The sequence below is a fragment of the Carassius gibelio genome, chromosome A20, assembly GCF_023724105.1.
Source record: "Carassius gibelio isolate Cgi1373 ecotype wild population from Czech Republic chromosome A20, carGib1.2-hapl.c, whole genome shotgun sequence".
Classification (NCBI taxonomy): Eukaryota; Metazoa; Chordata; class Actinopteri; order Cypriniformes; family Cyprinidae; genus Carassius; species Carassius gibelio.
In genome coordinates this window covers 10,753,249-10,768,154 of record NC_068390.1, presented here as the reverse complement: position 1 = coordinate 10,768,154, position 14,906 = coordinate 10,753,249, and the positions used below count along the sequence as shown (strand labels likewise).

Genomic DNA, 14,906 nt, shown 5'->3' with positions numbered 1-14,906 from the left:
TCAGAGCCAGTGTTTTTACACACATGCCGCCAAACACACACACACACACACACATACACACGCACGCAACAGCTACACAGAGATTCGCAGCAGCAGCAGAAATGCTGTGTCAGGAGCAATCCGATGAAAAGTTGGCATTTTCAAGGTGAAGATATAAGCACTACTTCAAATTAATTGTGGTCAAAGGCAAGAATGTGCATGTAATGTGTACATGTAATGTGTGACACGCTTCTACAAAGCTAGTGGCCAAAAAAACTTTTCCTACAAAGATAATACTTGAAGTGCAGGATAAAACTCTTGCTGTCTGTTGACGTGCAATAAATATTGAAAGTTATATACGAACACCTGTCTGTTCTACTCATTTCAACTGACTTGTGAAAACGGTTTTACAGTAACGCAAATAATTACTTTCCCTGGTAACGAGTTACTTTTATTATAGAGTAATTCAGTTACTAACTCAGTTACTTTTTGGAACAAGTAGTGAGTAACTATAACTAATTACTTTTTTAAAGTAACGGTCCAAACAGTGACTATGTATCCCACCACACAGTGGTGTGAGTAAGGTTTTTTTTTTTTTATGTGGACACTAATGCTTTGTCTGTTATTACAGATCGTTTGATAATGACTGAGTATATACGAGTTTTTGACCTAAATCACAGCAGCGTCCATCTTTGAAGAATGTAGGCTATCAAACATACACAACTGTTAGCCATAGCATCATAGCAGTGGGCATTTGCTTCTGAGTCTACAGTCCGCTGTGCCTATTCAAACAGCATTCTGATAAGGAGGGTCAAAACAGGACAGAAAATAGCCTGTTAATGCTAAAATATGATGTTTTTTATGTAAAAATCCTTATAAAATTAAAAGTAGACCTCAGATAGCAGTACAAAACAATAATAAAAAAAGTACATGACTTAGAGCCCACGTACACACAACTTTGTTCACTCATGTACTGTACTTACAGGGCTGCAAACTATAAGGAGGTTCATTCACAGATGATTCATTATGAGAACAGAATTAAAGTACAGTCATTCAGAGGCATTAACATGATGAAAAGTGGGATAAATGAGGCAGGTATTTAATAGAGTAAGGTTTTAGAACAGGGTTCAGGATTTCTTCAAGCTTTTTTAATTTAAAAGACACCGCTGGGCAAATCAGGATTCAGACTAACAGTTCAAAGTTCCAATGAGTCATGGCTTGGACTGTTGTGTATCTTCACTGATTGAGTAGTCTTTAGGGAAGTGTAGTGCTTGAAAAACACACTCCTGGCATGCTGCCACTGCACAGTTATTCCTTCAACTTTGTGAAATGTTACTATATCACCAACAAAACAAACACTAAATCGTTTTAACATTTATTCCAGTTGCTTTATAGACTGCCATTATAAGTGCATAGAATAGTATAGTACAGAATATGCATTTTTTGACACAAACTAACATTCAGACATTGTGGGTTGGTAAGAACCATTTTAAAATATGGTATGAAAATATGGTAAAAACAATAATACCGCTACTACAACTACTAAGAAGAAGAAGAAATGTTTGTACAATTTAACAGATATTTCATAATTATTCATGCCAAACATTTCAATGGTAGTTTACCTAGAGATTAATTCAAATAGGCTTGAATTGTTTAAATGACTGAACCTTAAAAATCATTTAAAATGGACACTGAAGCTAAGAATGAGCAACTCAACACAGAATAGACTGAAATGTTTGTCCTTAGACCCATTAAGATCACCTTAATGGTGCAGCAGGAGGGAAATAAAATGCTATTCAGAGTCTCAAAATCCTGTGGAGTTTAGCTCCAACCAGCTCCAAAACTAAATCTTGAGTGAATCTGAAGAGCTTGATTAGCTGAATCAGTTGTGTTTATTTACAGGAATTGCAGGAACAGAAATGGACACCCCTTATATAAACCTTTTAAAATCCTCTGGAGCACCACAATTAGGTTTTTAAATGTGTGGCAACATTTACCATTATTTAGCATTCATTTCAATAGAAATTCATGCAATTGGCAATTTTGTGTAAGGGCAAAGATCTCCCCATGCAGATCGTCCACTGGTGGGAAGCGTGCAATCTGCAATCGCGTGCAGCTGCTGCCGCTCACTACAGCATGCAATCGATTTTGTATGCATGCTGTTTTTTCTGCTATCGCTTTCACTTTCGAAATCGATCACATTCAGCAGAGAGGGGAGAGGAAGGGAAGGGGGCACAGTAACTTATCATGTATCAGAAGAAATGCAATTAATTTGCAAGGCACTCAAAAACTGCTCAGTCAAATAGAGATAAAGAATAAGAAAGACAGGCCACTAAAAGTGGGCAGCCATTTTTGAGCTCTTACTAGGCTTAGTGCTTTTAATAATCAGTAAGAGCACATTTCATCAGTGACATTGATCAAACTCCAATGCTAAACACTGAAATATTATTCTGATGTGAGACAGATGACCAAAAGAGTAAGAGAGTTTGAGCAGAAAAGAGACTTCCTTCTAGAAAAGACTCAGGATTGTCCAAACCTTGCTAGGTGATGCTTTCTGATAAATACCAGGTTCATATCATCAGCTCATAAAACACTGTGACTCACCTGCTTCCCTGCTGAAGGATTCTTACTCGTTTGACTGGTTTTCTGTTGAGCGCTGAAAGGAAAAGTGTAAATGGGGGGAAATTTTGTCATGTCATGTCATGTTCTTAAACGTGTTTTATTTATGCCAGTCATTTGTTGTTTAATACTTACTTTGCAAACCCAATGAAATCTTCATGGTTTGTGTTGATGTAAGAGAGCTGGATCTCTAATGAGAGTAAAACCTGTTCAGTGAACAAAGACACGAATATGCACAACAAGATACAACATAAATCAATAAGTTGTAATCAAACTGCTAATAAAGTTCTTTTCATCTAAAACCCTTCCTAAAAAAAGAGTGATTCATTCGAAGGATTGTGTGTAAGTGCTGGTCTGACCTGGTCTTTAGCTTGACTCTCTCGTTCCCGAATGTGTGTGGTCACTATCCTCTCCGTCTCCTCCCATAGTTTTGGAAAGGGCTTTAACTGTGAAAAAAAAAAAGTTAGAAAAAAAGTCTAAAAACATTACCACATTACATTCTTAATTCAAGTTCCCTGTCTTTTTGTTCCTTTTTTAATTATTTTTGTGCCTTGAAAAAGAAGCGCACTTAATTGTTTTGAATGTGCACTAATGTTCTGTACTTAAAGTCCTGTATCTGAAGTGATAAAAGGGGACATCGAAAGAAAAATAGACTTATATTTGTTCCGCCATTGTTTCGACACCGGAGCTTTTGACAAGAATGGCTCCTAAGCGATTGAGGTGTTTTGGTGTTGGATTTAATAATGAACATAGCAGTCGTCATTTACTCTTAACACCTGACCCGCTGAAGACGCAGTGAATTACTTGGGAATACAAGGGAATGCGCCTCCTCTATCTACCTAAATACGTTTGTGTCTGCACAAATCATTTTCTCCAGAAAAGGGCCGTGCTCTCTGAATGAGGGAAAATTCAAGGCAGGTTTTGCTAAAAAGTTCAAACTCAAGGATGGATCAGTAAACAAAAGAAAGATCCAGAAGAAGTAAGTAGTGTGGTCCGGTTCGTGAACGAGTACCGGGTGAACCAGTTCCCAAAATCGGACTGAATCATTTGAAATGGTTCTCGGTTGACTTTCCTTTTCCCCTGATATCCCTTTGGTTGTGCAAACTATTGGAAAATGTTAACTGATAGCCATAGTGCTAATTAAAGATTGTTAGAAGATTAGCTAACTTTTAAAGTAAAATAAGATCACTTCGACTTTAATTGAAACATTTTATATACTTTTTTTAAATTATATTAAACTCTTTGACTTATGTCTGTCTGTGTATGTCCATTCACTCATAAAAGGATGTATAAGAGGATGTTGTACCTTGTTGGTACACTGTTGTACTGTGTTGATGAGCTCCTGAATCACCATGTCTACACACTTGAGACACGGCCCTTTAAGCTTCACAATCTGCTTCTTCACTATGGCTTCAAAGGCCATGTCAGGTGTGAACAGGCCTGTCCTGGACAGCAAGAGCGGAGAAAATGTAGTACAGGGAATTAACATCTAAGCTGAATATATTTTGTAGTAAGTAAAAAGAGAAGACGAAGTAGAGGAAGACAATCCAGAGAAGCTCTTTGTATGAAAATATAAATAGTATTTTCTTATAAGACTGGCAAACAGTTTAAAGGGATAGTTCACCCAAAAAAAGAAATGATATCATCATTTACTCTCATCCTACACTTCTTCCACTTGTATGCGTTTCTTTCTTTCGCTGAACACAAAAGAAGATATTCCTTACTTTGGATGTCAATGGCTACCGTCAACTGTTCGGATACCAACATTCTTCAAAGTATCTTCTTTTGCGTTTAACAGCTGAAAGAAAATTATACAGGTTTGGAACAACCTGAGGGTGAGTAGAATTTTCATTTTTGGGTGAACTTCTTTTTAAGACGACTGCCATAACGGCCAACACGATGAAAGTGACTGAGTGCCCTTTTAAATCAGCCGATAAATATCTGTGACGTACCTGATGCCATGGATATTTTTAATGGCGTAACCGATCTCCCTTCGTATTTCTTTCTCATCAAACTCCATCTGATGTAGCAGTATGTGAACAGGAAATCCGCATTAGCTCTGACTTCCGAGCTCTGAATGGCGTTTAAGTAAATAACAATGATCAGTTCATCTTTAACAAATCACCTTAACCAGCTCCAAGGGTAAACGCTCATGAAAGATGCGGTTGATTTTGGCTCCTCCTGAAAGCTCCACTGTGTCCACCTGATCCCCAGATCCCTTGATCCGCTTCTCAAAATCCAACCCAAAGTGATGTATCAGCCTGGACAACAAAGCAACATCATGTGCTTGTGTGTGTGGCATCTTAAGTTCTGATCTTATCTGCAATGTGTTTGTTGTTTGGGCTGTAAACAAAAGCCTTGTTTATTTGCAAAAAGGTTAAGACTAGCGTGTTTGTGTTTTTCTGTGCATGTTTATTTACTATCTGAATTAGAGCGTGTTTATGTGAACCCACTTTATTAAGGCCTTGTTTTTTCGCGAGGGGTCATCTGGGTTCAAGCACGTGTACTCCTCTGCCTCTTTATCCAGTGCCAGAAGCTGACCCTGTAGTCGACTGCGTAATGCAGGTAATGTGTCACGAATGTGATTGGTAAGTTGCTTGGAAGATGGAGTTAAAAAAGTGAAGAAATATCATTCAAAGTATAATTTACCATTTTTAATCTGTGCGCTACTATGTATCTCAGACATATTCTGTATGGTATCATTCTCTTGTCACCTGGTTGAGGAGCCTCTGTAAGTACAGAGTGCCCATGCAGTCTGCCATGTGTCTATACGCAGGATGTGACTTGAAAAACCGTCTTTCTGCAGCCAGAGCTGCACTGATGTCCTTTTTTCCCTCAATGTCTTTCTGACTACGGTTTACCACACCAACATAACCTATAGTCACAACAGGGAGAAATAAATAAATAGAGGAGACAAGAAAATGTCAATTTCTTTTTCAGATATATATTTTTATATATATATATTGAAGCCCTATTAGAAATATTTTTTTACAATATTTTTTTTACATTTCTTTGGCATTAACAGCCAATTTTCAAGTACCATGACATTTACCAATAAAAAATATTGAATATAAATGTTGCTTTAATGAAATGAAAACTTTTAAAATGCTTTTGGATTGTAGAATTTGTCCCTGCACTTTTTTCAACCTATTAACTTTTGACATTTCTTCTTTAAAACAATAATTTGTACATATCTGTCGCATTTTTTAACGAGTTTTGCAATCCAAATTCAAAATATTGGAGAGGGATTTTTTAACCGCCCCTTCTCCTCAGACTTGACCACACCGGTTGCCAGATTGTCGACGCAAATAGAAAGAGTGCACTTGATGAAGAATGAAATTAAATATGCTGTGTTTTCCACCAACTGGCAACCCGGGGTGCCAAAATATAATTGGGTAAACTGGCAGTGGGTGGGTTTCAAAAACCAAAACAAAGACCGTCATTAATGAGAATAAATGACTGTAGCATTGTTTTTCAGATAAACGTTTTTTTTAAATATCTTAAATAATTATGCTTCCGTAGAGTCAAAATCTGACATACAGCACCTTTAGCAGGAAGATTTAGACAAAACAATCTTTAAAAGATGCTAAATCTTCACGATCATATTCCTTATCCTTAAACCTTCTCCAGTAAATCATAAATGACTGGAAAAGTAATCTAAATGCATTGGTTAAAAAGAATAGGGATGCCTGAAAGGACACTCAGCTCCTAACTGTGAAAAGTCAATGTCCTACAACTAGAAGTAAATCTGTATGGGATCTGTATAAATAAGATTTCTTGAGTGTCTTAACCCTTCTCCACGGCTGGACTTCTGTGTGTCTAATGCATTAAGGCAGCAACAGGAAGCATGAAGACTCTGCACCTGGCCCTGTTTTAGCCCCTATAGCCTGCAGCAGACTTGCTTGGCAGTGGCCCAGGTCTTAGACCAAACTGTACTGGGCCTCTGCTGACAGCACATTTCTACATGAGCACTGTACCTCTGCGTAGTGGCAGTAACCTGTTCTCCAGCACGTCCCTGACATCTGTGCCCTTGTCCATCAAATCCAGCTTAGTGATCACACCGATGGTGCGATGGCCTGAAAGGTAGATCAAGCAAATCAGGAAGAAAAAGAAGAAAGAAAGACATTATGATGATGTCAGTTTGCTAAGAGGGGATATAACTGAGGACAGATATGAACCCTAAACGCTCTTTCCCACTCACCCTGTGGATCCACATCTTTGGCCAGTTTAAGTGCATCAGAGTTAGCCAGATTCACATTAGCGGGTGTGACAGCAAGGATGAGACAATTCTCTCTGCAGATGAACTGCATGATCATGTCTCTGATCTGGTATTCAATGTCAGGGGGCTGATCTCCCACTGGCACTTTAGTGATGCCTGGAAGATCTATCAGAGTGAGGTTCAAAACTACGGAAAGAAAAAGAGAAAAACAAAGACAGACACAAATATTTGGTCAGAGACACTTATAGAAAGCGGAAAAAATCTAAATGAGATCTCTCCGAGGCATAAACAAGATTTAAAAGGAGAGCAAATACACCTTCACTATCGTTTGTTTGTTTTGGTTTTAGCTTTTTAAGAAATCAGTAAGAAAACACAAAATTTAGCTAAAGTTACAAAAAAAAAAGGCATTTATAATGTTACAAAAGATTTTGGTTAAAAAAAATAGTTTTATGGTAACATTTCTTTCATCAAAGTATCCATAATAAAAGATCATGGTTTAAACAAAAATACTAAGCATCAGCATTATTACCATTAGTAGGAAATGTTTCTTAAGCATCAAATCAGCTGCTGAAAATTCAATGTGACATCACAGGACTTGATTAAATTTCAACCCTCTACATTGCGAGTAAGGGTGCTTTCACACCTGCCTCATTTAGTTCGGTTGAATCGTACCAGAGTTTGTTTCCCCCTTTGGTGCTGTTCGTTTGGGCAGGTGTGAAAGCAGCAATCGCACTCGGGTGTGCACCAAAAGCGGACCAAACAAGCGTACCGAGACCTGCTTGGAGAGGTGGTCTCGGTACGCTTTCAAACAAACTCTGGAGCGGTTCGTTTTTGGTGAGAAAGTGATCCGACCTCGAACAGACCCAACTGCAAAAAGTTGCTTTTTGTATTTAACCAGCTGCCATAGTCAGCTGCGCTGTGCATTAAGGGATGAGGAAGTGTTTATTGACAGTTTGCACTTTAGCATGGCAGCTCGTGGACAAACTTGGGAGTAGTGAGGAGGTGAGGAGGCTCATAGAAATTTGGTCAGATGACCATGAGCATGTCAGAGTTAAGAATAATTAAAGCCCGCCTACACTTGAAGTTACGAGCGAGGCCCGCTTGCCGTTTGCAGTGCATTAGAACGTTGTTTTCAAGCCTCATCCGCGCTTCATTATAGAAATGTATTTTTTGCATATTGTGGTGTATACAAACAATGTTATAGATTATGGCCAAGGACAAAACCAGCCCGCGCAGTCGTCTCTCCATAGTTGTGTTGTCTTTGTGTTGTTTGCTGGCTTTTCCTCTTAATCAGCAATCAGTGTGGTGTGAAAAGGAACCAAAAGAGCTAAAAATGCTACAGTGTATAATTGTTTGCCCTTGGTCCGGACCAAATGAACTGAACTAGAGTTGTGAAAGTACCCTAAATCACTCTCATATGTGACAAAATCTTCACTCTGGCGACTAAATTATGTCTAATATTAGCTAATGGCTAATCAATTTTCAGATTTTATTCACCAGTTGTGTGAGTTGGAGGCTAAGTATAAATTTAGCATAAATATTTTCACTCGCCGAACACTCCTTCAAATGATCTGTGAATTTTTTCAGTTCATCTGAATGGACGCAAAAGCACACCTATTTGACTTAACAAACTCTAGTGTTAAGGCACGAATACTGCCGTCACTTTCTCTCACACATACGCAGAGAGAGAGAGAGAGAGAGAATTTACACGCTACATGTAAACGATATTCTTTGTTGTATTTTCTTGTCAAAATAACGGCGTTCCTTTGGAATTCCTCAGTTTAAGAACTTTTTTTAAGCGAACGCACACAACCTGATTAATATTCATGAATCCAGCAACTCATTCATCCTTAGTGCTTATTAGTATAATTCGTATCATTAACTTATCATTATTTTTATTCGTTTTTTCCCAATTATTTTTACAGAAACACTGAATGACCAAAAAGCACCACCACCAGTCAGTTCAGTTAAAATGACTAATATGCATTAATACATTGTTATCAAGTTTTAATTCTAATTACTACATTTCAATCATTAAATAATAACTGATTATCCTATAATAATGCTTGATTGACTGATGTTAAGAGTGTACTTTCAGATATTTAAAAACTGTGCCATTAAAAAAAAAAAAAAAAGTGATGTGACACACAGCCAACATAGTCTGGTGAGTAAACTCAAAAATGTACTATCCAATGGCGATTCAATTGCCAAAGTGTGGATAGAGGGTTGATTATAAAATGATGAATGCAGCCTTTGTGAGCATATGAGCATTAATGTATCTAAAGTGAATCACTTGTTTTCTGACAATAATACCATTTTGAGAGCAGATACAAAGGTTGATGGGAATGGAGGATATGCCCTTATTTGTTCCTGTGACTCTGTCTGTCTCTGCTTTGATCTCCTGTCGAACATCATCAAAGTCTGTAAACCTCTTTCCTTTACAGTGCAGAAACTCGGCATGCTCTGCGATGGAGAATGGAAAGTATGAATTAGAGAGAGCAGAAAATGATAGCCCTTAAGGGAACTGACAGCTCAATGGTTTGTAATTCATGCATTTCAAAGATCTGACATTTCTCCACTCTCCATACACGGCCTTCTTCTAATCTCAACACAGGAGACACTGTCCTCTAGTGTTCAGTGTACATCCTCCATATGCCACATGATATTGGATGGGTTAGATGCTAACCTGTGCAGAATATTATTACCAAAAGGGACTTGATTGACTTAAATCAAATAGATAAAAGGTAGGTGGAATAATTGATTATTAACTTTTGTATAATTAATCCTAATATATCCATTAAAGAAGACAAGAAGTCTCTGTATGCAAGGTGTTTCGTTTTTCTTTGTATATTGTGACTATTTGGAGACAAATTCCTCAATCTGTTACTACACCAAAAGTGTCTCTATATAAACAGATCTGAGTATAATGGATAAGTCAATGACATGGTATTTTATATATATATATATATATATATATATATATATATATATATATATATATATATATATATATATATATATATATATATATATATATATATATATACTTAGTACTTAACTTAATAAGATGTAGATCAGCTTTTGGGTAGTCACCATGTTCAATAAAAGGAGTTATGGACGGATTTAACAACATAATTTTAAAGCCTTAAATGGAATAAAATGAATGTTGCTTTCAACTGGCTTTGTGATCATTATTTTATTTAGGGTTTACACAATTGGTTAATTTGTTATTTTTTGAATGTGTGTGTTTTTATTGTGTTATTTTGTTTTCAATTTTGGATTGTTTGTTGGTTATTTTACTTTGTCTAGGTCTGTAGTAAAAGCCCAACCAAAAAGTAGTATCCTTCACTGTTGTCACATGAGACCATTCAGTGGTAAATTCAATTCAGAGAGTGGAATCTATTTAGAAAATATATTTCTTAATCCAATTTAGTGTTTAAATAAATGCATACATATACCCAATTATATCCAACTATTCCGAACATAGTCATTGATTGGTTACCTGATCTCTAATTGCATACTACAACTAAAATATTTGTTTGTGTGTATCACTTATACCTGAAGTTGAACTGATGAGCTGAAGTACAAGCGGTCTCCTTGTAACAATTCCAGAGCCTCTTGGCAGGAAATCTCTGAAAGGATAACATTGACTATCATGTCAAAGAAATTATACATAATAAAATCGAATCCATATGCATGCCAAAGTAAAACTCTGCTTCAAACAAAATAAAAAATATATAAAGATAAATAAAAACCTGCACATATAACTTGCCTCATATGATACACTGACACTATCCCTGTCTGAGGCACAGTGCCAGAGACTGTCAATGCATACTTGGACTGGTCCAGTCTTACAAGCCTCCTCCCACCCTTCATGACCCTCATACTCTTGATATTTATGGCACGTTTACACACAACTTGAACTGGCCTGTACATTTACAAATGAGTTGTGAGACAGTCTAGCTTTACATAATCATAAAGTAGTGAATTCATAATCCAAAACCAGTTCATTTTCTCCATGCATGTGCAGAGGACATAAGTACAGTCTATAAATAAAACAGTCCAGTAGAGGAACTGCAGCTGGATCACTGATATTCTTTACAGGTGATGTTAAAATACCCCCCACCCCTGTTTGAAGTGCAGAGATATCTCTAAAAAAAAAAAAAAAAACAATTCTAGGTTGATTACACCAAAGTGTAAACACAATCATAGTTCTGATTGTTGGCTTCTGTTTGATTAAATGGTGTGGGCCTGTTTGTCTTAGATTTTTGTTCTTTATCCAATAAGTTTTGAAACAGGCAAAAGCACAATGACGAGAAAAGTTTGACTTTTGCATGGACAAATGTGTTTTCCATAAATCCCAGACTTGAGATGAAGTCACAATGGATGATAAAGATGATAGTGGAAATAGGGTATAAAACAGGAACTACTGCCCAAAATAGAGAGAAGTCCCACTGGATTAAACCTAGTTGAAGGCTTCCAGGGAGAGGAGCAGGGTGCAGGTAAAACCATCCATGGTGTAAAGTGCTGCAATAATTATGTATTTTGTATGACAACACGAAAGTAGCATCACCCTGTTTCCCTCAACAAAAATCCAACACGACTTTTCCTTTGGCTTATCGATTATTGCAGAAAATAAGCTCTGAGACCAACAAATGTTTATGATTACTACACGAGTTTTCTTCATCATGATAATTGTTACATTTAAACAACTTTTTTTAATGAATTTTGAAGCCTAAATACAATCAGTACAACCAGTTGATAAGTCTGGGCTCCCTAGAAGGTTCAAGGCCTGGGTCTCCCAGCATGGAATCCTCCCAAGAATCCTCTGACCTCTGCTTATCTATGAGGTCCCCATGACTCTGCTAGAAGGTTTTGAGCAAAAGGTGAGCAGCTATCTACATAGATGGCTGGGTCTACCACATAGCCTAAGTAACATTCCCTATATGGGAAAACCAACAAGCTCCGGCTCCCTTTTAGCTCTGTCAGGGAGGAGTTGTGAGGACAGGAAGGAAGTGCAGGTCAGCTGAGGCAGTCCAGCAAGCAGAATCTTGGCTGAAGCACAAAGCCATCCTTGGAACAGTGGCGCAAGGCAGAGCCGGACTTCGGAGCCTAAGAGCGACCCGATATGACTCTGCCAGCAAAGGGAGATGCAGAGCCTGGTACAAGAGGAGGTGAGAGCTTCAGTCGAGGAAGAAGAATGAACCAGCAGAGCACTGGCCATGTGGCAGCAAGGTCCCTGGATGAAGTGGGAGCAGGCAATGGAGGGAAGTATCACTTGGAAGGACACCTGGAAGTAGAAACCCCAGAGAATCAAGTTCTTGATTCATCCATTCAACCTGTGCACATGGGGGAAAATAGAAAAACCTGCATGCCCCTTTTGTTCCAAAGTAGGGACATTAGAACACATCCTAAACAGTTGCTCCAAGGCGCTGGGTGAGGCCCGGTATCGATGGAGCCACGACCAGGTCCTCAAATCCATCGCTAAGGCAATCAGTAAGGGGACCAAGGACAAGCGACACACCCAAGTTGCAGCCAAGGCCATTCACTTCATCAGGGAAGGACAAAAGTCAGAGAATTGAGCATTGAAAAAATTGCTCTGGAGGTTTACTCACCAAAGCCTGGGACTGGATGACTGGGTAATTGAAGTTGACCTGGAAAGGCATCTGAAAATTTCAACAGATATCACCCAGTCCAAATCATCATCTTGGTCTCTGAAGGCACAAAACAACTGATCTTGTTGGAGCTGACAGTGCTTCGGGAGGAGAGAATGGAGGAAGCTAAAGAGAGAAAGTGGGAGAAATACCAAGAACTGGTGGAGGATTGTCGGAGGAACGGATGGAGGACCAGGTGTATGCCAGTAGAGGTGGGCAGCAGGGGGTTTGCCAGTCAGTCCCTGAACAAGGCCTACGGCATGCTGGGCATAGTAGGTGTTAACCGAAGAAGAGCCATAGGCAACAACAAGAAGGCAGCAGAAAAAGCTTCCAGATGGCTCTGGATGAAGAGGGGAGAGCAGTGGGGGTAGCAGAATGCCACTTGGACACAGGCCGGGGTCTGATCAGTCTTGGTTGGGTCGCCAGGACGAGGGTGTCTGTTGTAAGACCCAAAACACCCAGTGACTCCTGGAAACAACACTGATGATGTGTCCAAGGTCATGCATCAGAAGAAGAAGACATGTATTTAGGTATAAATGAACTACACCACGGTTGCATGACTTTAGTGTTACAATCACTTTACTTCCAACGACTCTTAAAAACTCTTTAAAAACATTTTAGAATAGTTTGCAAGAGCATTTTATGAACATAATGAGGCTATAAAAGCAGACTAGTGAGTAGTCTACCTGTTCGGTGTGATGATAAACTCTTATAGCTCCATTTGGCCACTTGCTAGCAACTGCCTTTTTCAAAACTAGTCCAAGCTATTTAAAAAATAACAAGGGGTATTACTGATGTATTTTATGTTATGTATAATATCTTAATTATAGATAACAGGGGAATTTGCGGCCTAGTGCTTAGAGAGTATGATTCCTAACCCTAGAGTTGTGGGTTCGAGTCTCCAGATGGCAATACCACGACTTAGGTTCCCTTGAGCAAGGCATCGAACCCCAAACTGCTCCCTGGGCACCACAGCATTTCACTAATTCTGAGTATGGGTCACTATACTTGGCTGTATGTCACTTTTTTTGGTTTTAAGCTCGTAGAGTGTTTGTTTTCGCTATTATCCTCACTTTGTTTCTTCACAATAGCTGCAGAACTTCTGATGATTTGGCTGTGCAGGTTCGGCTGGCAGCTGACATAGAATATGGGCGGGTGTATGCAAATGTTGAAATGTTGACACAGTCGGTGTTATGTTCTGAATTGCCTATTTTTTGTGGTCTTTTGCATGCAAGATTTACATAAGGAGGAAACAATGTTGCTTGAGGCTCACAATATGTCATTTCCAAGTACAGAACTGGTATTATTCAAACTATGCCAAGATAAATACAGTTTTCCATTTTTTTTAAATGCAAATGTAATGTAAACCAGAGTGAGAAACTGGGAAGTTCTTCATAAAGAAAGATTCCAAACCCTTCAGCTAAATTTGATCTTTTAATTTTTAAATGTCTTCTACTGGCCATGTAAAAATCAACTACTTATTGTTCTAAACCCAAGCACTATGCTCCCTCTCAAAGTGAGATCTAATTTCACTAAACCATTTCTCCAGGCATCTCTGGTGTTCCACTGACTGGTAGTGATCCTGAGATAGCAGATGGCTGAGGGTGCACGGCTCTCCTCCATTCATACTCATTGCTATGGATACTCATTATTTCCTGTGCATGACTTCTAAATAGGCCATCAAATTACTGCACAATTGAAGTTCATTCTACTGAATAAATTATTCCACTCCATTCCACAATGGATGAGTGAAATCAGACAGGACTAACTGGTCCTTCTTAGTCACCTTATTTTCATAAATTTGTGTTGTAGTCCTTAAATCAGTCCCCACTGCACATTTTAACTAGAGAGGCATGATTTCCAGTGAAAAGTAACTTCAATTGTGGACTGGTCTTCCTATCGTATGGCTTGAGAATACAGAATATAGCCCTGCTCAAGCATTGCTCAAATTGTACAGCATGACACTAGCAGTGACCCAACATTTTAAACTGTAATTTTAAACTCTCAACTGTTACCTTTCATGCAGTGTAGTCTGTGAATGTAAATGATCTGCAAAATTGTGAAGCTGACAGTACACAATAAATAAATGTATTTAGATGACACTGAACAGCCTAAACGACTTGTCAGTAATCCCAGTCTCAGTTCCATGATGGCTATATATCACAGGCATAATACATAATGCCTGCCTATGTCCTTTTTATTCAAAACAATTCCAAACATGCTTAATATATCAGGAAATATCTCCATTCTCAAATATCTGTAATATCTGTTCTATTTACAGTTAATGTATATACCCCCAAACTGGCAATGTATCCTGTGGGGTACAAACATTAAAATAAATATTAAAAGTCATGTTTTGAAAAAAAAAAAAATGATCAAGTTGTATTATTTGTGTCCCATTAAGATGAAAAATAGCAATAAATTAATTTTCTGAT

At 38.2% G+C, this 14,906-nt stretch overlaps 1 protein-coding gene across 1 annotated transcript in view; it reads right to left on the bottom strand.

Moving 5' to 3' along the window:
* LOC127938862 (dynamin-2-like) overlaps positions 1 to 14,906 on the bottom strand; it is a 41,873-nt gene that overhangs the window by 26,004 nt on the left and 963 nt on the right. Inside the window, exons 2-13 of the mRNA XM_052535759.1 lie at positions 10,376 to 10,449; positions 9,131 to 9,280; positions 6,800 to 7,003; positions 6,576 to 6,674; positions 5,313 to 5,473; positions 5,052 to 5,194; positions 4,724 to 4,859; positions 4,551 to 4,618; positions 3,905 to 4,043; positions 2,958 to 3,044; positions 2,734 to 2,804; positions 2,584 to 2,635 (exon numbers count right to left, since the gene is read on the bottom strand). Of these exons, the coding sequence (XP_052391719.1) occupies positions 2,584 to 2,635; positions 2,734 to 2,804; positions 2,958 to 3,044; positions 3,905 to 4,043; positions 4,551 to 4,618; positions 4,724 to 4,859; positions 5,052 to 5,194; positions 5,313 to 5,473; positions 6,576 to 6,674; positions 6,800 to 7,003; positions 9,131 to 9,280; positions 10,376 to 10,449 (1,384 nt within the window). The remainder of the gene's footprint in view (positions 1 to 2,583; positions 2,636 to 2,733; positions 2,805 to 2,957; positions 3,045 to 3,904; positions 4,044 to 4,550; positions 4,619 to 4,723; positions 4,860 to 5,051; positions 5,195 to 5,312; positions 5,474 to 6,575; positions 6,675 to 6,799; positions 7,004 to 9,130; positions 9,281 to 10,375; positions 10,450 to 14,906) is intronic.